The sequence below is a fragment of the Oncorhynchus mykiss genome, chromosome 30 (genome assembly GCF_013265735.2).
Source record: "Oncorhynchus mykiss isolate Arlee chromosome 30, USDA_OmykA_1.1, whole genome shotgun sequence".
Taxonomy (NCBI): Eukaryota; Metazoa; Chordata; class Actinopteri; order Salmoniformes; family Salmonidae; genus Oncorhynchus; species Oncorhynchus mykiss.
This window is the reverse complement of record NC_050570.1, coordinates 32,485,333-32,507,519: the sequence shown is the minus strand read 5'-3', so window position 1 is coordinate 32,507,519 and position 22,187 is coordinate 32,485,333. Positions and strand designations below refer to the sequence as shown.

Here is a 22,187-nt window from a genome sequence, read left to right as displayed (position 1 = left end):
CAGCAGGTACCCCTTTGTTCTAACAAGAGAAGGAACAGCCTCCTACTGTGATAAGCACCGATAGGAAGACTATCGGCAATTAAGATTCTCTGTGCCTTTCATAATTTAGGCTACAATGACTGCCGCCCCGCAGCACTAACATCTGTAATCATGAAGTACTCTGAAAGGCTGGTCATGGCACACATATAATAGGCTGTGTCAGAGGAAAGCCCATAAAACTGTCAGAGACTCCAGTCACCCAAGTCATAGACTGTTTTCTCTGCTACCGCATGGAAAGCGGTACCAGAGCGCCAAGTTTTTGTTCTGCTGAACAATTAATCAAATGGCCACCGGAATATTTCATTGACCCCTCCTCCCATTTGTTTTGTACACTGCTGCTACTCGCTGTTAGCACAGCTGAAAACTGTTGTTCTGATTAAAGAAGCAATAAAACTGGCCTTCTTTAGACTAGTTGAGTATCTAGAGAATCAGCATTTGTGGGTTCGATTACAGGCTCAAAATGGCTAGAAACAAAGACCTTTCTTCTGAAACTCGTCCGTCCATTCTTGTTTCAAGAAATTAAGGCTATTCCATGTGAGAAATTGCCAAGAAACTGAAGATCTCGTAAAACGCTGTGTACTACCCCCTTCACAGAACAGCGCAAACTGTCTCGAACCAGAATAGAAAGAGGAGTGGGAGGCCCCGATGCACAACTGACCAAGAGGACAAGTACATTAGAGTGTCTAGTTTGAGAAACAGACACTTCACAAGTCCTCAAATGGCAGCTTCATTAACAGCATCCTGGAGTCGCCTCTTCCCTGTTGGGGTTGAGACTGGTGTTTGCGGGTACTTTTTAATTAAGCTGCCAGTTGAGGACTTATTAAACAAATCAAAATATATTTGAGATTTGAGATTCTTCAAAGTAGCCACCCTTTGCCTTGACGACAACTTTGCACACTCTTGGAATTCTCTCAACTAGCTTCATGAATGTATTTCAATTAACAGGTGTACCTTGTTAAAAGTTCATTTGTGGAATTTATTTCCTTCTTAATGAGTTTGAGTCAATCAGTTGTGTTGTGACAAGGAACTGGTGGTATACAGAAGATAGCCCTATTTGGTAAATGACCAAGTCCATATTATGGCAACAGCAGCTCAAATAAGCAAAGAGAAATGACAGTCCATCATTACATTAAGACATGAAGGTCAGTCAATCTGGAAAATTTCAAGAACTTTGAAGGTTTCTTCAGGTGCAGTCTCAAAAACCATCAAGCGCTATGATGAAACTGTCTCTCATGAGGACCGCCACAGGAAAGGAAGACCCAGAGTTACCTCTGCTGCAGAGAATAAGTTCATTAGAGTTAACAGCACCTCAGATTGCAGCCCAAATAAATGATTCACAGAGTTCAAGTAACAGACACATCTCAACATCAACGGTTCAGAGGAGACTGTGTGAATCAAGCCTTCCTGGTCGAATTGCTGCAAAGAAACCACCCACAACTAAAGGACACCAATAACAAGAAGAGACTTGCTAGGGCCAAAAAACACAAGCAATGGACATTAGACCGGTGTCCAAATTTGAGATTTTTGGTTACAACCGCTGTCTTTGTGAGACGCAGAGTAGGTGAACGGATAATCTCTGCATGTATGGATCCCACCGTGGAGCGTGGAGGAGGTGTGATGGTGCTTTGCTGGTGACACTATGTGATTTATTTAGAATTTAAGGAACACTTAACCAGCATGGCTACCACAGCATTCTGCAGCAATATGCAATCCCCTCTGGTTTGTGCTTAGTGGGACTATCATTTGTTTTTCAACAGGACAATGACCCCAAAAACAACTCCAGGCTGTGTAAGAAGAGTGATGAAGTGCTGCATCAGATGACCTGGCCTCCACAATCACCCAACCTCAAACCAATGAGTTGAGTTTGGGATGAGTTGGACCACATAGTGAAGGAAAAACAGCAAATGCCCAGCATATGTGCAAACTCCTTCAAGACTGTTGGAAAAGCATTCCAGATGAAGCTGGTTGAGAGAATGCCAAGAGTGTGCAAAGCTGTCATCAAGGCAAAGGGTGGCTACTTTGAAGAATCTCAAATATAAAATACATGTTGATTTGTTTAACACTTTTTTGCTCTCTACATGATTCCATGTGTTATTTCATAGTTTGATGTGTTCACCATTATTCTACAATGTAGAAAATAGTACAAATAAAGAAAAACCCTGGAATGAGTAGGTGTGTTCAACATTTTGACTGGTACTGTATATTTTGGGGTAAGGTGACTAGGCATCAGGATATATTATAAACCGTTTAGCAGCAGTGTATATATGATGATGGTATGTGAGTGTGTGAAGTCAGTGTAAATGTGTGTGCATGTTGTGTGTGCGTAAGCAAATAAAGTGAGTTGGTGACTGAGTGAGTGTTGGAGTGTGTGTTGGAGTTTGTGAGTGTGTGTTGGAGTGTCAGTGTGCGTGAGTGTGTAGAGTCCTGTGAGTGTGATTAGAAACTATAAATAAAATACAAGGGTGTAGCCTTTTTGTTAGCTATTTAGCCATCTTATGGCTTGGGGATAGAAACTGTTCTATTTTCAATTATTAACTGTTGGAAAGAGCTCTCGAGTTAAGAATTTCACTGTACTGTTTTACACCTGTTGTATCCTAGGCTTGTGGCGAATACACATTAAAACTTGAAATATTGTCAATGTCAAATATCACAATATTCAACTTAATCATATGTCGGCCCAACCCTAACGAATGCCATGCTCTTTCTTACCACAGTAGTACTCAGGGTTCATGGATTCGCTGGTCTTGAGGAAGGAGTATGTGAGGAAGGCCTTGTGGTAGGTGTTCATATCCTGACTGGCCAGATCAGGCTCAGGGCAGCTGGACAGGTAGGAGCCAAAGGTCGCCAGGGAGATAAACTTCATCAACTCAACATTAGGGATGTACCCAAAACTACAATTGTAGGAGTAGGCCCCACCCACCTAAACAGACAGACACAGAGAATAGCAACAAAATATGAAACAAATCACAAATCATAACTACAGACTCTCCACAATATGTAAATTACAGCAGGTAACAAATATTCACACCACTATTTTTCTCATTTTGTTGCGTTACAAAGTGGGATTGAAATGCATTTACTTTGATCTACAGAAGATATTCCATAATGTCAAAGCGAAAAGAAAATTCTACAAACAGTTATAAATTAATACAAATCAAATAACTAAAATATAGTTTTTGCATAAGTATTCACCCCCCTTTGTTGACGCAAGCCTGACCTAGTTCAGGAGTAATTTAGGCTTGCGTGTGTGTGGACCATGAAAGATTGTGGGTGATGTAGACATCAAGGAACTTGAAACTAAAATGTAGGTTTACACATGGGAATTAGCCAATATGGATAGGGCTAAATTGAAATATTTGTGACAGAATAAATATGAAAAGCATAAGCATGGTAGCAATTGAAAGGGAATGGGAAAATTATTAGACCAAAGTTGAGGACACAACAGTTCACCTGATAAAACTGAATCCAAACATTATACTTTTGATTTTACGTTACATTTACCGTACTTGTTGATAACGAAATCTGAAAATACTCTGGATACATTCAGTAACATAAAAATAATCCTAAAAAATGTGGGGTAGGACAGGAATGAGTTAGTCTTGCTAACACTAGCCTCTCTGCATCCCTGCTGTGTAGTCATGTGGGTCGCGTGTCAGCCACGCTAGGATACGAGCTACCAAATCATGTACGTCCAACAAAAGACATCACTGAGTAAGTGCTTGCTTATTTTCAAGCGTGATGGTAGCTGCATCAAGAAATGGGATGGAGTTAAGCACAGGCAAAATCCAATAGAAAAACCTGCTTCAGTCTGCTTTTAACCAGGCACTGGGAGAGGACTTCACCTTTTAGCAGGACAATAAACTAAACTCTGCAAAAAAAGAAACGTCCTCGCACTGTCAACTGCATTTATTTTCAGCAAACTTAACATGTGTAAATATTTGTATGAGCATAACAAGATTCAACAACTGAGACAAACTGAACAAGTTCCACAGACATGTGACTAACAGAAATGGAATAATGTGTCCCTGAACAAACGGGGGGATCAAAATCAAAAGTAACAGTCAGTGTCTGGTGTGGCCACCAGCTGCATTAATAAGTACTGCAGTGCATCTCCTCCTCGTGGACTGCACCAGATTTGCCAGTTCTTGCTGTGAGATGTTACCCACTCTTCCACCAAGGCACCTGCAAGTTCCCGGACATTTTTGGGGGGAATGGCCCTAGCCCTCCGATCCAACAGGTCCCAGACGTGCTCAATGGGATTGAGACCTGGGCTCTTCACTGGCCATGGCAGAACACTGACATTCCTGTTTTGCAGGAAATCACGCACAGAACGAGCATTATGGCTGGTGGCATCATCATGCTGGAGGGTCATGTCAGGATGAGCCTGCAGGAAGGGTACCACATGAGGGAGGAGGATGTCTTCCCTGTAACGCACAGCGTTGAGATTGCCTGCAAGGATAACAAGCTCAGTTTGATGATGCTGTGACACACCGCCCCAGACCATGACGGACCCTCCACCTCCAAATCTATCCTGCTCCCGATTACAGGCCTCGGTGTAACGCTCATTCCTTCGACAATAAACGCGAATCCGGGGAGACAAAACCAAGACTCATCAGAGAAGAGCACCTTTTGCCTGTCCCCTCTGGTCCAGCGACGGTGGGTTTGTGCCCATAGGCGACGTTGTTTCCGGTGATGTCTGGTGAGGATCTACAACAGGCCTACAAGCCCTCAGTCCAGCCACTCTCAGCCTATTGTGGACAGTCTGAGCACTGATGGAGGGATTGTGAATTCCTGGTGTAACTCGGCAGTTGTTGTTGTCATCCTGTACCTGTCCAGCAGGTGTGATATTCAGATGTACCGATCCTGTGCAGGTGTTGTTACACGTGGTCTGCCACTGCGAGGAGGATCAGCTGTCCATCCTGTCTCACAGTACAGACATTGCAATTTATTGCCCTGGCCACATTTGTAGTCCTCATGAATCCTTGCAGCATGCCTAAGGCACGTTCACACAGATGAGCAGGGACCCTGGGCATCTTTCTTTTGGTGATTTTCAGAGTCAGTAGAAAGGCCTCTTCAGTGTCCTAAGTTTTCATAACTGTGACCTTAATTGCCTACTGTCTGTAAGCTGTTGGTCTTAACAACCGTTCCACAGGTGCGTGTTCATTAATTGTTTATGGTTCATTGAACAAGCATGGGAAACAGTGTTTAAACCCTTTACAATGAAAATGTGTGAAGTTATTTCGATTTTTACAAATTATCTTTGAAAGACAGGGTCATGAAAAAGAGATGTTTATTTTTTTGCTGAGTTTACAACACAAGGCCAAATCTACACTGGAGTTGCTTCCAAGAAGACAGTGAGTGGCCAAATCAAATCAAATTGTATTTGTCACATGCACCGAACAGAACAGGTGTGGACCTTACGGTGCAATGCTTACTTACAAGCTCTTAACTCCATTTCCTGAACTGCGTTGTTGATTAAGAATATATTTACTAAATATTTTATTTTTTTAAATAAAAAAAATAACATGAAAATTACAGAACAATAAAGAGGCTATATACAAGGGGTACGGGTACCAATATCAATGTGCGGGGGTACAGGTTAGTCAAGGTAATTTGTAAACTAACTATCATAGATAATAAAGAGCGAGTAGCAGCAGTGTAAATACAAAGGGGTGGTGGGGTGTCAATGTAAATAGTCCGGGTGGCCATTTGATTAATTGTTTAGTAGTCTTATGGCTTCAGGGTAGCTGTTGTTAAGGAGCCTTTTGGTCCTAGACTTGGCGCTCCGGTACCACTTGCCGTTCGGTAGCAGAGAAAACAGTCTAGGACTGGACTGGAGTCTCAGACAATTTTTTGGGCCTTCCTCCGACACCGCCTAGTATAAAGGTCCTGGATGTCAGGAAGCTTGGCCCCAGTGATGTACTGGGCCATATGCACTACCCTCTGTAACACCTTACGGTCAGATGCCGAGCAGTTGCCATACCAAACATACCACACCAAGACCGTTGTGCCCTCTTCACAACGGTCTTGGTGTGATTGGACCATGATAGTTCGTTGGTGATGTGGACATCAAGGAACTTGAAACTCTCGACCCGCTCCACTTCAGCATCTTTGATGTTAATGGGAGCCAGCTCGGCTCTCCTTTTCCTATAGTCCATGATCAGCTCCTTTGTCTTGCTCACATTGAGGGAGAAGTTGTTGTCTTGTCTCTGACCTCGTCCCTATAGACTGCCTCATCGTTGTCAGTGATCAGACCTACCACCGTGTCGTCAGCCAACATGATGATGGTGTTGGAGTCGTGTTTGGCCAGTGAGTACATGAGGGATCTAAGCACGCACTCCTGAGGATCCCCAGTGTTGAGGATCAGCAAGGCAGATGTGTTGTTACCTACCCTTACCACCTGGGGCCAGCCTGTCAGGAAGTCCAGGATCCAGTTACAGAGGGAGGTGTTTAGTCCCAGGGTCCTTAGCTTAGTGATGAGCTTTGTGGGTACTATGGTGTTGAACGCTAAGCTGTAGTCAATGAACAGCATTCTCACATAGGTGTTCCTTTTGTCCAGGTGGGAAAGGGCAGTGTGGAATGCAATTGAGATTGCATCATCTGTGTATCTGTTGTTGGCGGTATGCAAATTGGAGTGGGTCTAGGGTTTCCGGCATGATGGTGTTGATTAGAGCCATGACCAGCCTTTCAAAGCACTTCATGGCTACCGACGTGAGTGCTACGGGGGAGGTAATAATTTAGCCAGGTTACCTTCGCTTTCTTGGGCACAGGGACTATGGTGGTCTGCTTGAAACATGTGGGTATTACAGACTCGGTCAGGGAGAGGTTGAAAATGTCAGTGAAGACACTTGCCAGTTGTTCCGCGCATGCTTTGAGTACACGTCCTGGTTATCCGTCTGGCCCCGCAGCGTTGTGAATGTTGACCTGTTTAAAGTTCTTGCTCACATTGGGTGGTCTAAATCAAATCAAAGTTTATTTGTCACGTGCCCCGAAAACAACAGTGACTATGCATATATGATAAACAGAGAGTAGCAACAGCGTGAAAAGAGGGGTTGGGGGGGGCACTCAAATAGTCCGGGTAGTCATATTACCTGTTCAGGAGTCTTATGGATTGGGGATAAAAACTGTTGTGAAGCCTTTTTGTCCTAGACTTGGCACTCCGGTACCGCTTGCCATGCGGTAGTAGAGAGAACAGTCTATGACTGGGGTGGCTGTGGTCTTTGACAATTTTTAGGGCCTTCCTCTGACACCGCCTGGTGTAGAGGTCCTCGATGGCAAGCAGCTTAGCCCCAGTGATGTACTGGGCCATACGCACTACCCTCTGTAGTGTCTTGCGGTCAGAGGCCGAGCAACTGCCGTACCAGTCAGGAAGCTCTCGTTGATGGCACAGCATCTCAGTGCAAGAGGCGTCACTACAGTCCCTGGTTCGATTCCAGGCTGTATCACATCCTGCCGTGATTGGGAGTCCCATATGGCGGCGCACAATTGGCCCAGCGTCGTCAGGGTTTGGCCGTCATTGTAAATAAGATTTTTTTTCTTAACTGACTTGCCTAGTTAAATAAAATACAAGTTTTAAAAATCACAGTTGTCCGGAACAGCTGGTGCTCTCATGCATGCTTCAGTGTTGCTTGCCTCCAAGTGAGCATAAAAGGCATTTAGCTCGTCTGGTAGGCTCGCATCACTGGACAGCTCGCGGCTGGGTTTCCCTTTGTAGTCTATAATAGTTTTCAAGCCCTGTCACATCTGACGAGCATCAGAGCCAGAGTAGCAGGATTCAATCGTAGTCCTGTATTGACGCTTTAGCTGTTTGATGGTTCGTCTGAGGGCATAGCCGGATTTCTTATAAGCATACGGTTTAGTGTCCGGCTCCTTGAAAGCTGCAGTTTTAACCTTTAGCTCAGTGCGGAGGTTGCCTGTAATCCACAGCTTCTGGTTTGGACACGTACATGCGGTTATTGTGGGTACGATGTCGTCAATGCACTTATTGATGAAGCTGGTGACTGATGTGGTGTACTCCTCAATGCCATCGGAAGAATCCCAGAACATATTCCAGTCTGTGCTAGTAAAACAGTCCTGTAGCATAGCATCTGCATCATCTGACCACTTCCGTATTGAGCGAGTCACTGGTACTTCCTGCTTTAGTTGTTGCTTGTAAGCAGGAATCAGGAGGATATAATTATGGTCAGATTTGCCAAATGGAAGGCGAGGGAGAGCTTTGTATGCATCTCTGTGTGTGGAGTAAATGTGGTCGAATGTTTTTTTCCTCTGGTTGCACATGTGACATGCTGGTAAAAATGAGGTAAAGCATATTTCGGTTTGCCTGCGGTTCCCCGGCCACTAGCTGCGCCACTTCTGGATGAGCATTTTGAAGTTACCGTTCTGACTTAAATCTGCTTGAATATCTATGGCAAGATATGAAAATTGCTGTGTAGCCATGACCCCCAACTCCTTGAGAGAGCTTACTTTTTTTTTAAAGAATAATGGGCAAACATTGCACAATCCAGGTGTGCAAAGCTCTTAGAGACTAATCCAAGAAGACTCACAGCTATAATCACTGCCAAAGTTCTTTCTGACATGTATTGACTGAGGTAAATACTTATCTAATCAAGGTATATTTGTGTTTTCATACAGTTGTATTACTTTTTAAGAATTTTTAGAAAAGGAAAACCCCTTTGACATTTTGTGAACACCAAAAATTCAATTAAATCAATTTTATTCCCACTTTGTAACACAAAATGGGGGTGAATACTTACGATACCCACATAAAAATATATTCAGAACGAACTTTGACTACAAAATGATAGATATTAGACCGTAATTAGTAAATGGACTTTTGTAAAGGGCAGTTGCCTGCTAGTCTGGAATCCAAACTGAATCCATGCTGCGTTTCACTTTGTTTCACTTAGTTAAACAGAGCATGATTCAGTTTGGATTCCAGGCTAGTTGCCTGCCTTTGCTGAGAAGATACAACAATCTATGCAGTAGATGACAGACAGCAGTTCTCATGGTGTGTCAGCATGTTGTAATGTAGACTGAATACAAATAGCAGTTTGACCCACTGGGCTATGTTGTGGCACGTTTCAGTACCTGGACGAAGGAGCAGGCGATGGTTCCACTCCTGAGCTGGTTCAGAAGGGTCTCACACACAGCCACATCAGGCACACTGGTCACCCCGTCTGTGATGATGATTATACCTGGGAGAGGTGACAGGAACTGTGTCATAGGCCTAAAATAATCAATCATGTATAAATAAATCAGATCTCCCTTCGATGGTGCCTTTAGACAATTACTTTGATAGTGCCCTTTCAGACCAGGCTAGATCCCTCAATAGGTTGCAGTAAAGGAGGACCTTAACATAAGTCTGACTCAAACAAGTGTCATTTCTCCCTATGGAACCAGCCTTGAGAAGCTCAACTTTAACAGTGAAGGTATTGACAGACTTAACCAACCTGCGGAGGAGTTGGGGGGCAGCAGCTGTAGAGCTAGGATGCCCTGTCGCACCATGCTGACCAGCCCGACGTCTGCAGTCACCATGGAAACACCATGTTTCCTCACAGGCACCTCCTCCATGGTGATGTCACTGCCAAGCCCGGAGCACGGGATTGGCCCATCAGACTATCAGAGACAAATTGAATAATAATCAACAGAGATCAACCTGGAAATTATATCAAACATCTTCTAACAACATTTTCATAGTCATACTCGACTCCAGAGACATATACTGTACAGTTAGGTACAAAATTATTGGCACCCATGATAAAGATTAGCAAAAACACTATATAAAATAAATAATGCAAATACTGTACTACTGTATATTTTTGCTCCCCAAAATGGTGAAATTATATTATTTTGTACTAATACAATTCCTCAGAGAAATATATTTTGTTTAACAAGTAATAATAATAAAAATAAATAAAAGATAAGGTAAAAATTATTGGACCTGTTATCAATACTCCGCAAAACAACCCTTGTGATGATAACGACACTGAGCCTTTTTCTAAAATGTTTTATGTGTTGGAGACCACATTGGGAGGGACCTTACACCATTACTCCATACAGAACCTTCCCAGATGCTTGATATCCTTCGTCTGCACTTAAGGACTTCCCTCTTCAAATTCAAACCACAGGTTTTCAATGGGGTTCTAGTCCGGAGAATAAGATGGCCATTGCAAAATGTTGATTTAGTGGTCAATTAAACCATTTCTTTGTGAATTTTGATATGGGCTAAGTTTTACATTAGGCATGACGTCATTTTCTGAAGGTCAACAACCATTTGTCTCTTTTCAATTGTGAGTTCTTTGCCTTTTCCCATGGTGATGACTATCAAAGTGATTTTACATGTATATTACCTCATTTTTATACCCCAGTGAAACAGAAAGACATAATACAGTTCCTTAAAATACGACTATTAAAAATAAAAAAGTAGAATCTTAATGCAGATGTAATTTTGTTTGTTTATATTTATAAGAATCTTTAGGGTTGGCAATCATTTTGACCCCTATCTTTTTGAGATAATTTTTAAACCAAATTTTTAAACCAAATCTCTTTCTCTTAGCATATATATATATATATATATGCTAATATAAAATAATATAATTTCCCCCCTCTTTTTGAGCATACAATATAGCTCTGCATTTGAATAATTTATTTTATACACTCTTTTTTTCTCATCTTTATCAAGGGTGCCAATAATTTTGGACCTGACTGTACTATACATATGTAATTATTTGGTTCTCTTCTAGAGTAAAAAGATTGACGGATGACCTAAAAGGTATTGTAATAACCGTATAGTATTGTTATGACCATGTGTCCTCTTGCCTGGTCGTGCTGCTGTTGAAGATGGCTGTGCTGCTGTTGAAGGACCTCTGCAATGTTGTTCTCCACTGATCGCAGCTGCTGGTAGACCTGGTGTAGGAACTGAACTAGGTCTGTACGATTCAGCTGACAACCCTGCACCAACACCTACAGTCAAAGCAGACACAACACAGTTTCTTTATAGGTGTGATGGAGTGGAAAGTGCTTCTAGTTTTCAGTAGTGATACACTTAACAATCACCTACATTGGCTCACATGACTAGAGTGTATTACTATAGTTCCCATCCCCTTTAAAATCCATCTCCATCATGCGTAGCACATCTACCTGCACCTGTCTCTGGTTCAATCACCAAGTAGTATATAATTTTGATATGAATAATATGATCACCTGGTGTGTATTGAGCCCAATAATGGAGGAATAAGCCAGGATAGTGACAAAGATCTCCGGTTGGAAAACAAGATCTGTGCCTGGAACATTGAAGGGTCGGACCAGTCCAGCTAAGCATCGTGACAAGGCATGGAATACCTCATCAAATATCATCTCCCCCGTGCTGTCATCCTGTGAACAGAAGGCAAAACTAACATGATGTACCTAACACACCAAACAACACATCATGAGGAGGATCTGCTCTTGGTAGTCAACCAAAATAGCCATAGCATAATGATGATATGTTACACGATTTTCATAAAGGACTATAAACTTCCTCCTGCCGTCAAAAAGAAAAGCATCCCTTCATAGATTCCCATAGATGCTTGTAAAATAGTCATATTGCACACATTGTCCAACAAGCGGGGTTCAAATCCAGGTCTCCTGCATGCCATTGCTTATAACGGCGTGCTTGTTTTCTAATGGAGCTCAGCGGTTCAGAGAACCACCTCCATTATAGGTTTTCCGTGAGGAAATTGTAGCGCCGGACAACAGGACCAGGAATATTTTAATTTACTGGCCATTTGAGAAATTGACCAGAACCATATGCATTAGCTGCGTAACCCATTAGGGCATCCACCTACGACGCTCAGAAATCACATTTAGATTATGGTAATTCAAATTCGCAATGTGGGCAGAGCGCGTGGCCATGGGCCTAGCTGATTACTGGGTTGCGGCTGTCAGTGAAAAGTAATTAAAATACGTGTGAACATAATAACATAACATGTTGAGACAAGAAGAAGGGGAGGGGTGTGGAAAATATTTTGGCTAGACTCTCTCCAGAATGGCTCACCCGTCTCCCGCCAATTCTTAGAATTCATTGTTTAACTTTGTGAACGGTTTGCCCTTTGACTGTTCATTTTGATCAATTCCCCATTACATACAGTACCAGTCAAAAGTTGACACACCTATTCATTTAAGGGTTTTTATTTTATTTTGACTATTTAATACATTGAAGAATAATAGTGAAGACGTCAAAACTATGAAATAACACATATGGAATCATGTAGTGAGTAAAAAAAAGTGTTCAACAAATTTAAATATATTTTATATTTGAGATTCTTCAAAATAGCCACCCTTTGCCTTGATGACAGCTTTACAAACTCTTTCAACCAGCTTCACCTGGAATGCTTTTCCAACAGTCTTGAAGGAGTTCCCACATATGCTGAGCACTTGTTGGCTTCTTTTCCTTAACTCAATTGAGATGGTTTGGGACGAGTTGGACCATCTCAATTGGGTTGAGGTTGGGTGATTGTAGATGCCAGGTCATCTGATGGAGCACTCAATCACTCTCCGTCATGGTCAAATAGCCCTTACACAGCCTGGAGGTGTGTTTTGGGTCAGATGGGATTGCGTATCGCTGCAGAATGCTGTGGTAGCGATACTGGTTAAGTGTGCCTTGAATTATAAATAAATCACAGACAGTGTCACCAGCAAAGCACCCCCACACCATCACACCCCCTCCTCCATGCTTCACGGTGGGAACCACACATGCAGCGATCAGCCGTTCACCTACTCTGGGTCTCACAAAGACACAGCGGTTGGAACCAAAAATCTCAAATTTGGAATCATCAGACCAAAGGACAGATTTCCACCAGTCTAATGTCCATCGCTCAGGTTTCTTGGCCCACGCAAGTCTATTCTTGTTATTGGTGCCCTTTAGTAGTGGGTGGTTTCTTTGCAGCAATTCGACCATGTAGGCCTGATTCATACAGTCTCCTCTGAAAAGTTGATGTTGAGATGGGTTTGCTCTTGAACTCGATGACGCATTTATTTGGTCTGAAATCTGAGGTGCAGTTAACTCTAATGAACTTATCCTCTGTAGCAGAGGTAACCCTGGGTCTTCCTTTCCTGTGGTGGTCCTCATGAGAGCCAGTTTCATCATAGAGCTTGATGGTTTTTGAGACTGCACCTGAAGAAACCTTCAAAGTTCTTGAAATTTTCCAGATGGACTGACCTTCATGTCTTAATGTAATGATGGACTGTTGTTTCTCTTTGGTTATTTGAGCTGTTCTTGCCATAATATGGACTTGGTCTTTTACCAAATAGGGCTATCTTCTGTATACCACCACTACCTTGTCACAACACAACTGATTGGCTCAAACTCATAAAGGAAAGAAATTCCACATATTAACAAGGCACACCTGTTAACTGAAATACATTCATGAAGCTGGTTGAGAGAATGCCAAGAGTGTGCAAAGCTGTCGTCAAGGCAAAGGGTGGCTACTTTGAAGAATCTCAAATAAAAAATACATTTTGATTTGTTTAACACTTTTTTGGTTACTACATAATTCCATGTGTTATTTCATAGTTTTACTGTATTAACTATTATTCTACAAATGTAAAAAATAGTAAAAACAAATAAAGACAAACCCTGGAATGAGTAGCTGTGTCCAAACTTTTGACTGGTACTGTATGTCACCAGCAGTACATATGTAATTGGGAATTGATCAATAGAGTAGCTCAACACCTACAGAAAGGGAGGCAGACAGGCTGAGTAGAGAAGAATGCAATTGAAAGAACCTGAATTTATCATATTATTTTCTACCATTTCTATTTGTCAGCTTTATGTACTTGGACTTAATTGACAATTAAGTTACATGCCTACTGCTGCATTAGCCCATAGGCTATGAGTTCCACGCGCTAATTTCTTTAGCCGCCAATGGATCACGGTGTGTCAACGTGTCCATGTGGCAGAGGCTGGTGCTCTCGCAATAGTTGAATTTTAACTTTTAGATCTATACCATTTTTATGATTAACCACGTGACAATGATTTTAAGAAACAAAAATGTTTTTATTAAAATGAAAAAGTCTTCCATGGAAATGCACATATGAAAATCATTACTGGCACACAGATGGGTACAAATGGTTGGATAAATTGTACGCTACCACAAACTTGAAACTCACGCACCTATGAAGTCTTTATAAAATAATTGCCTACACGTTTCCATGGTTGGATTTGTCTGTAGGCTACTTTGAAGCAAGGTAAGACACGCCTCATAATATGATGTAAAACATTAAGGTTGGAAACAATTAAGTAGGTCTATGTTTTCTAAATGCATACTGCCTCCAGCTCATATTGTAAAGTGGTGGTGACGCACTGATAGTCTGTTGCCTGTACTTGAATGTGAGTCGCGCTTCAATTAGGCTAAAGATAGTAGGCCTAGCTCTTTTTAATCGTGCACAAACCGATTTTACCACACGATGGCATTTAGAATTGTTGCGCAATGAATGGGCTTACAAAAGCCAGCTGAGGAGCTGCAGGAGAAATCCCGCTCAAAATAGGCTCTGTATGTTGTATGTTTGTGATAGTTGTGTTGGATAATTAAGATGGGCTACATGATGATTAACAAAAATATACACAGCAATTTAATTCCACTATATTATGCAAATTAACCCAGACAGATAAGAATGACGGTATTGATGCATTTGCATCAACTGGTATTTCCAACTATGAACAAAAAGTATTATTTTACAATGGGATGTTTTTTCTCCTGGTCATTTTGGCCAACCACCGTTTTATAAATCTGCTTTTCATTTTTTTTTTTTGGGGGGGGGGGGGGGGGGTGGTACAAAAGCCGGCAATTGTGGACTATTGGAAACCTGCTCCATTAGGTATCTGTTTTAACCCAAGTAGCCTAGATTGTGTTTAGTAGCCTAGTTTGTAACTTGTTGAAGAAGCCTCTTTACTCACCACGATCCCAGTGGAGGGGCTGAGGTCCAGCTCGATGATGAAGCGGTACCTGCGGGCCAGGAAGGTGACCCGAGTGGAAGGTACCAGCAGGTAGGGTATGGTGGAGGGGGGAAAGTCTGGCTGCCATCCCTTCGGCAAGATGCTGAGCAGGTCCAGCTCATTCTCAGAGTTCAGCTGCACAGTAGGTGGAACCACAACAATCCTCATCAACAACAACCCAACGGACATATGGTCATTGAGCAGATGCTAAGTTTCATCAAAAGCAACTTGAAGTGACACATCGATTCAGTATATATGGACCATGCGGGAACATCAGTACATCATAACCATAAAAATAGTGATTCAACCATCTCCTCTGGGCTGGTCCCAGATCTATTTATGCTGTTTTTCCAACCCCTATGGTCGAGGTCATTGACGAGACAGCACAACAGATCTAGGAGCAGGCTACATCTCCTCCAGTAGAGCTAATTAACCCACCAGTTCAGACTTTGGGGCTGGCCAGATGACCTGGTTAAGCTTGCCCAGGAACCAGGCCAGACGTACATTCCGTGAGATACGGTACTCCTCCTTCATCAGCAGGTACACCTGGTCTGCCTCCTCCACCTGAAGAAAGAGAATATTCAAACATTTAGTATTGTCCTGATAGGAATGACAGAGCCTGATCACCCATGCAGGTTTCTGCAAGTATCTTGATTAACTTTTCTAATGGGTACGCAGACTGCATCTGCAAAGGAAGGACTATCCTGTCACTGTACCTTTTGTTCAATATTGTCTTAGCAAGAAGATACACTTTATTTATGTCCGTAAGCAAGGCTTTACCACAATACATTGACAACATTAAACATTTAGCATATTCTGGGTGTAAAGTATCATATGCCATTACGCTGTGTGACATCATTGCAAAGCTTAATGAGCAGCATTCTGATCCCAATTTGACTCATGGGATGCACGGCATGACACTGGCAAAACAACTTGGCTATAGCTAAATATGGCCTGTATTTTACAGCATATGTAACATTGCAGTATCTTTGGTATGCTCAGTTCAGACGCGAGCGCTTTGCTACACGCCAACTAAAATTATCGTTGCTCTGCTAGCTGTTTTACTTGGAGACGTTAGCTATAGCTAGCATAACAAGCTATAGCTAGCGCTAGTGACAGGTCAGGGCTACAAAACCATGAACCTCAGTAAATTACCTCATTGTCCTGTCTCTCTGCCATGCCTTGTATGGCATAACTAGCAGGTTCTGTGAAAGCTCCGAGGATATTTTCAGGCCCTGGCTGACATAAAACGACTTGTTTAGTTCGTTTTCATGCACGATTGCTGGCTAACGTTGTATTTTGTTTATTTGGTTAAGAAGCACGTGACCTGGATGCTCGCACCCTAGTCTTTCCGCCGGAACAACACAGCTAGGCCTCGAAGGTTTTGTAGTTCTATTTTATTTTGATTCCGATATAACCAGCTTTCTGAAAATAATGCGTGCAGATAAGCGTTATAGCATATATTATTGAATATTTCACGGCATGATGACTCAAAGACAGGATTATGTGGCGACTTCAGTATAAAGGTGTGGAACATACAGCAAAATGATTCTCAACGGAACAAGCGCACTGTTGCGCTCATTGTTTACTTCCGGTTAAGATTATTTCTTTTTTTTAGCTGGCTAGCCAGTTACCATAACGAGAGGCGGATAAAATGCAGGTAAGATGCGTTTTCTACAAATGTTACATTCCTAAGCAGTCAGTTGTTTGAAATGAAATCCATTGAATAAAAATCACCATCGCAGGTTAAATATTTCGTTGGATTCAGCTCACATTATCCAAAGTCAGTCTGCTACTTTAGCTAAAAAGCTAACGTTAGTTAGCTAATCAAATGTCTCTTTAATTGTTTATATCAAGCAACGGGAAGAAAAATTACTGGAAGCATCCGTGGAATCCCTTATTTCCCGCGTGGCACATCTCAAAAACGCTCTTCACAGTTTCATCTACAAGTTGGAAAACGAGTATGAACGACTGACATGGTAACTTAAGTGACGAGCTAACTTTAGACAGCATTGCGCATGCAACACTTTCAAATGATGAGTTAGTTAGCCAACTCTCGAGAACCCAAGCCCATACACCCATTGGGTTCTCGTTCAAACAAATTTCCACCGCGTAGCGTGTATAAATGCTGAGTTTGGAGAAAGCGAACTAAGGTCCTAGTGTTGCTTTTGGAATTACATCACTTAAACCAATATGTAAGACTTGGCTAGCTAACGAGCTATTTGTATAAATACATATCATTGAAAGTGAATATAATCTAGCTAATTCATGAAGTTGTGTCTCTGTAATTGAACAACTTGGACAACAGGCCCTCAGTGTTGGACAACTTTGCCCTCCTGTCCGGTCAGTTGAATACCATCAATAAACTGTTGCGGAATGAGAAGACACCATCTTTCCGTCAGCAGGTCATCATCCCCCTTCTGCTGTCTCCAGACAGGGATGAGGAACTAGCTGTGAGTATATTTTCTGTGGATACGGATTAGCCTGATTAAACCAAACTGAATACTGTGTTCACCAAGTGAAACAATGGTGATAATAGCATTGATTCTGGTTTAACCAGGCTAGAGGAGGATGACTTTACAGATACCGTTACCCTAGTCTTTGCTTACATCCATACACACTGCGCCCACTCTCCAGAAACTGACAGAGCAGCGTGTGCCCGTGTTCAGCCATGAGATTGTGCCAGATCACCTGCGCACCAAGCCTGATCCTGAGGTGGAGGAGCAGGAGAAACAGCTGAGTGCAGAAGCTGCCCGGATAGGACCTGAGGTGGCACAGGTAAACAGATATGGTCTTTATCTAAACACACAAGTTCTTTATGGCAGCTGTGTGAGGAGAGTAGGTCCCTGGTTCACATAAGGCAACCTGTATCCTTTTCTTACTACTGAGTGAAGTTGTACCTCCACCATTTGTTGGAAAGGACAATACGACAAGAAAATATTGAGGCCACTTCAAGCAAGTGTGACGGGTCTCAATATGCTTGCTTTAGCAGCTTCACTTCGTCTCGGTACAGTGCCGTACAACAGCTCATACCAGAGTCGTCTGCCCGCTTGACAACGCTGTTAGTCAGTTGTACCACTGAAAATGTACCAATTTGGCAAAGCAAGTGGATACATTTCAAGCTGTGGAGTGAGCTTACAGTACAATACATTTATTACATAATGAACATGACTATGGTGTGTGGTGGGAAGACACAATTCTAAGTAAAATGGTGCTTGTCATGTAATGCATGTTGTTGTAACCTTTTTATCCCACAACTATATTTGGAAGCAATGAGTATCAAAATAATCCCTTGTTTCTCCCACAACAGAAACAAATCCAGACACTGAATAAGCTATGCTCAAATCTACTGGAGAAACTGAACAATCCTCGCGATGACAGGGATGCAGAAAGTGCAGGTACACTGATTGAACCAAGATAACTTTTTTTTACCTGAACATTTAAACAAGCTAACCTAAGAACTGTGTTATGGAGTTGCTATTGATGCTAATGTACTCTATGTACACACTGTCTAACCAAAGATCCATGTTATGGAGTTGATACTTATGCACTCTACTCTCTGTTTCAGCTATACGGCAAAACAAACCATCATTCAACACCGCTGACACCAATGCACTGGTGGCAGCGGTGGGCTTTGGCAAGGGGCTTTCGAAGTGCAGGCCCCCTGGGCCCGTTGCCCCTGGTCACCCAGGACAAGGACCCATGATGAGTGGAGGTCCCACCTTACAGCAAGTTACCATTGGTGGGGGTTCAGGCCAGCATCAAGGCATGGGGCCTGGTGCTCCTCAGCAACAGGGACAGGCTGGTATGATGCGCCTGAATATCATCATCTGGCTTTGCTATACTTTAAAGTCTTGTATTCATTTTAAGGCCCTTAATCTAGGTTATATAGACTTTAATAATAAAGGCAGTTGGTTGCTCAGACACAGATTATATCTAGTCCTGGACTAAAAATAACTAAATAGAGATCTTGGCTTAACGTGTATCTGGGGACCCGGCCCTAAAGGCATTGATCAAAGGACTGCTCTGTAACTGACCTTTTTATTAATACGACATTTTTTTGATTTTCAGGGAAAATGCCAAGCAACATCAAGACAAACATCAAGGCTGCCTCCTCAATGCATCCTTACAACCGATAAGATTCTCTCTATCCCATACTGATAAAGTATTCAGGATGATGAGAGAGTGACGTAAAGCAATGACAATTTTCATATTGATATATGCTGTGTTTTATCTTTTGATTAAATAAATCCATTTGAAAAGAAGGCATCATACAGTGTTGGTGAATGTAGTGAAACGGATATATGTGCTTGAATTTGTGAACACTAGATGGCATGGTCTTCCCATTTATATTCGAGGGACAAGACATTTTGAGAACTTGGTAATTGTCGCAGGAGAATCTAAAAGAAGATTTGATATTAATAATGAATAAAGAGAATATTAGCTCTTTATTTTCCGATTTCCCTTTATCCAGATAACCCACAATGTTAATTTATCACACAAAGAAAATGTGTTATCACAGACATGTTGAGCGATGTCTTTCAAAAAATATAACACAAGTGTGGAGTTTAGTGTCAGTCAGAGAACAGGCATTATATTTCAGACCTTATATTTGAACTGCTTCACCATGTTGTCTGTCCAGTCTTTTGAACCCTCACACCGCTTCCTATCCCTCCCTACACTCTACCTACATTGTGGCCGTTATGAATAATGTAGGGCCGGTGAGAGTAATGCAGCTGGACATTGCACTGCCTGGCCTGATAACGTCAAAGTCGTTAAGGGAAGAGATGAGAAAGTTGACGCTGACGTGTGGGGGAGGCCTCTGTGCCCCACCGTGGTCTGTCCACTCTAATCCCTATCCCACCTCCCGCTGGGCGGGCGACACCACGGCACAGGCACAATGACCGCTGTGGCTGTCACCAGATACGACACAGGTCGCTGGGTGACCTACATACAAACACACAATGACATACACACACATACACCCTCTGTCCTACACACACGCCTTCTGTCCTCTGCCGGGCCGCCGTCTCGCTGTGTCATCCACCATGCCCTGGTATAAGAGGAGCGTCTGCTGAGACAGCTAGAAGATGCACAGGTTCAGACTGTCTATAGATGTCTTAAAAACAATAGACTTCATAGCCAGTAGAATGTCCATCTGCCTATGTCCTATTGACCTACCTCTGAGAAAGACCTCTGAACAGGCTTATTTTGCTACTCTATATTAAGGGAAATTAGGGCTGCAATTCTTGATTCAATAAAGAAAATGTTTCTGGTTGACGTGAGGCTATTGTAAAATGACACAGTGCCTTCAGAAAGTATTCACACCCCTTTCTCACAGAATTTGTGTTACAGCTCCAATTGATTAAATTGTAATGTGTCACTGGCCTACCCCATAATGTCAAAGTGGTATTATGTTTTTAGAAATGTTTACAAATTAATAAAAATGAAAAGCTGAAATTTTGAGTCAATAGATATTCAACCCCTTTGTTATGGCAAGCTTACATAAGTTCTTGAGTAAAAAAATTAATATGTGATTAACAAGTCACATACGTTGCATGGACTCACTCTGTGTTCAATAATCGTGTTTAACATGATTTTTGAATAACTACCTCATCTCGTACACATACAATTATATTTAAGCTTCCTCAGTCAAGCAGTGAATTTCAAACACAGATTCAACCACAAAGAACAGTGAGGTTTTGCAATGCCTCTGAAAGAAGGGCAGCTATTGGTAGATGGGTAAAATCTGAAAAAGAACAGACATTGAATATCCCTTTAAGCATGGTGAATTTTTTTTTTTAAATGGTGAAGTTATTAATTACACTTTGGGTGGTGTATCAATACACCAGTCACTACAAATATGCAGGCATCCTTCCTAACTCAGTTGCTGGAGAGGAAGGAAACCACTCAGGGATTTCACCATGAGGCCAATGATGACTATGGGTATGCCTGTCATTGGCAAGGACTAGGGAGTCTTTTATCATAAAAAAAAGTAACTGAATAAAGCTAAGCACCTGCAAAATCCTAGAGGAAAACATGGTTCAGTCTGCTTTCCAACAGACACTGGGAGACAAATTCACTTTTTAACAGGACAATAACCCAAAACACAAGGCCAAATATACACTAAAGTTGCTTACCAAGGCGATGTTGAATGTTCCTGAGTGGCCTAGTTACCGTTACCGAGTTAAAACAGCTTGAAAATCTATGGCATGACTTAAAAATGGCTTTATAGCATTGTACATCAACCAACTTGACTGCGCTGTGGTACAGTATGTATTACAAAAGTGTATATAACTCATTCACTCTTCCTAACTATTGTAAAAATCAGCTGGACTTTCTGAAGGCACTGTAGGTTGCACTTTCTCTTCTTTTCTTTATCCCTCCCCCTTTTTTAAAATCCTTGGGAAGCGTGGTGATAAAGAAGCAGGTTGGGTGTTGGGCTGACCTCTACGCACATTCAATTAGCACTTACTGGAAGATAATATGTGAATAGATTAATTGTCCTACTAAATATTTAGTTAATAATGTGTATAGAACATTTGTCACGAGATGAATTGCAAGGTGTACCAGAAGTGCCTTCCTTTGATAAATAAGCAGTGAACTGGTCTTGTGGTGAATTTAGAGAGAGGCTGCATTGTTCTTATCATTCTCCTATTAATTGGTTGGGGATTCATAATTGTCTTATGTTTCCTCTCATTCACATACTCCATGTGATTCAGAATCATCATCAGAACACGTTGTACAGCTTGATTCTTATCTAAAATGATCAGGTGAGATCTGGAAATTCTGTTTAAGTGTTTTACCTTTTCTAGGATACAATGACCTTCAGGACATAACTGAATGGCACTTAACAGTAGCCTGTTCTCTCTAGTATTGTAGAGCTTATGTTAATCAGTCAGGCCATATCCCTTTGGAGTAGTCTGCCCTAACTGACCATAAGGGGTCAGCGGTGTTTCACAACAGAATCGGGCAACGTTCTACAACCTACAGTTCCTTCAGTCTTTAGAGTGCAAGTTCATGGTCCAGATGTTCACTCTCTGATAGAGATATTTTAGAGTTCGTGTTGCCTTTTCTCTGACAATTATCATGACACTTACATATTTTAATTCAGTGATAATTGCATATTTTTCTCCCTGAGTTTTGTGCATAAATATATACAGACACAAATAGA

At 41.9% G+C, this 22,187-nt stretch overlaps 2 protein-coding genes across 8 annotated transcripts in view; one reads left to right on the top strand and one right to left on the bottom strand.

The window, feature by feature from the left end:
- LOC110521731 (KICSTOR complex protein SZT2) overlaps positions 1-16,343 on the bottom strand; it is a 106,324-nt gene extending 89,981 nt beyond the window's left edge. For all 7 annotated transcript variants that reach the window (XM_036969010.1, XM_036969016.1, XM_036969011.1 and 4 more), the window contains exons 1-8: positions 16,169-16,343; positions 15,452-15,577; positions 14,975-15,148; positions 11,242-11,412; positions 10,858-11,001; positions 9,489-9,654; positions 9,127-9,233; positions 2,749-2,959 (exon numbers count right to left, since the gene is read on the bottom strand). In XM_036969010.1, coding sequence (XP_036824905.1) covers positions 2,749-2,959; positions 9,127-9,233; positions 9,489-9,654; positions 10,858-11,001; positions 11,242-11,412; positions 14,975-15,148; positions 15,452-15,577; positions 16,169-16,192 — 1,123 coding nt within the window. In that variant the 5' untranslated portion in view covers positions 16,193-16,343. The remainder of the gene's footprint in view (positions 1-2,748; positions 2,960-9,126; positions 9,234-9,488; positions 9,655-10,857; positions 11,002-11,241; positions 11,413-14,974; positions 15,149-15,451; positions 15,578-16,168) is intronic.
- Positions 16,344-16,357: 14 nt separating this feature from the next.
- On the top strand, positions 16,358-19,280 carry LOC110521732 (mediator of RNA polymerase II transcription subunit 8). The gene is made up of 7 exons (XM_021599534.2): positions 16,358-16,673; positions 16,871-16,992; positions 17,322-17,466; positions 17,651-17,791; positions 18,324-18,411; positions 18,582-18,818; positions 19,085-19,280. The coding sequence occupies exons 1-7, from the start codon at positions 16,668-16,670 to the stop codon at positions 19,150-19,152; spliced, it is 807 nt and encodes a 268-aa protein (XP_021455209.1). The 5' UTR covers positions 16,358-16,667; the 3' UTR covers positions 19,153-19,280.
- The last annotated feature ends 2,907 nt before the right edge of the window (positions 19,281-22,187 follow it).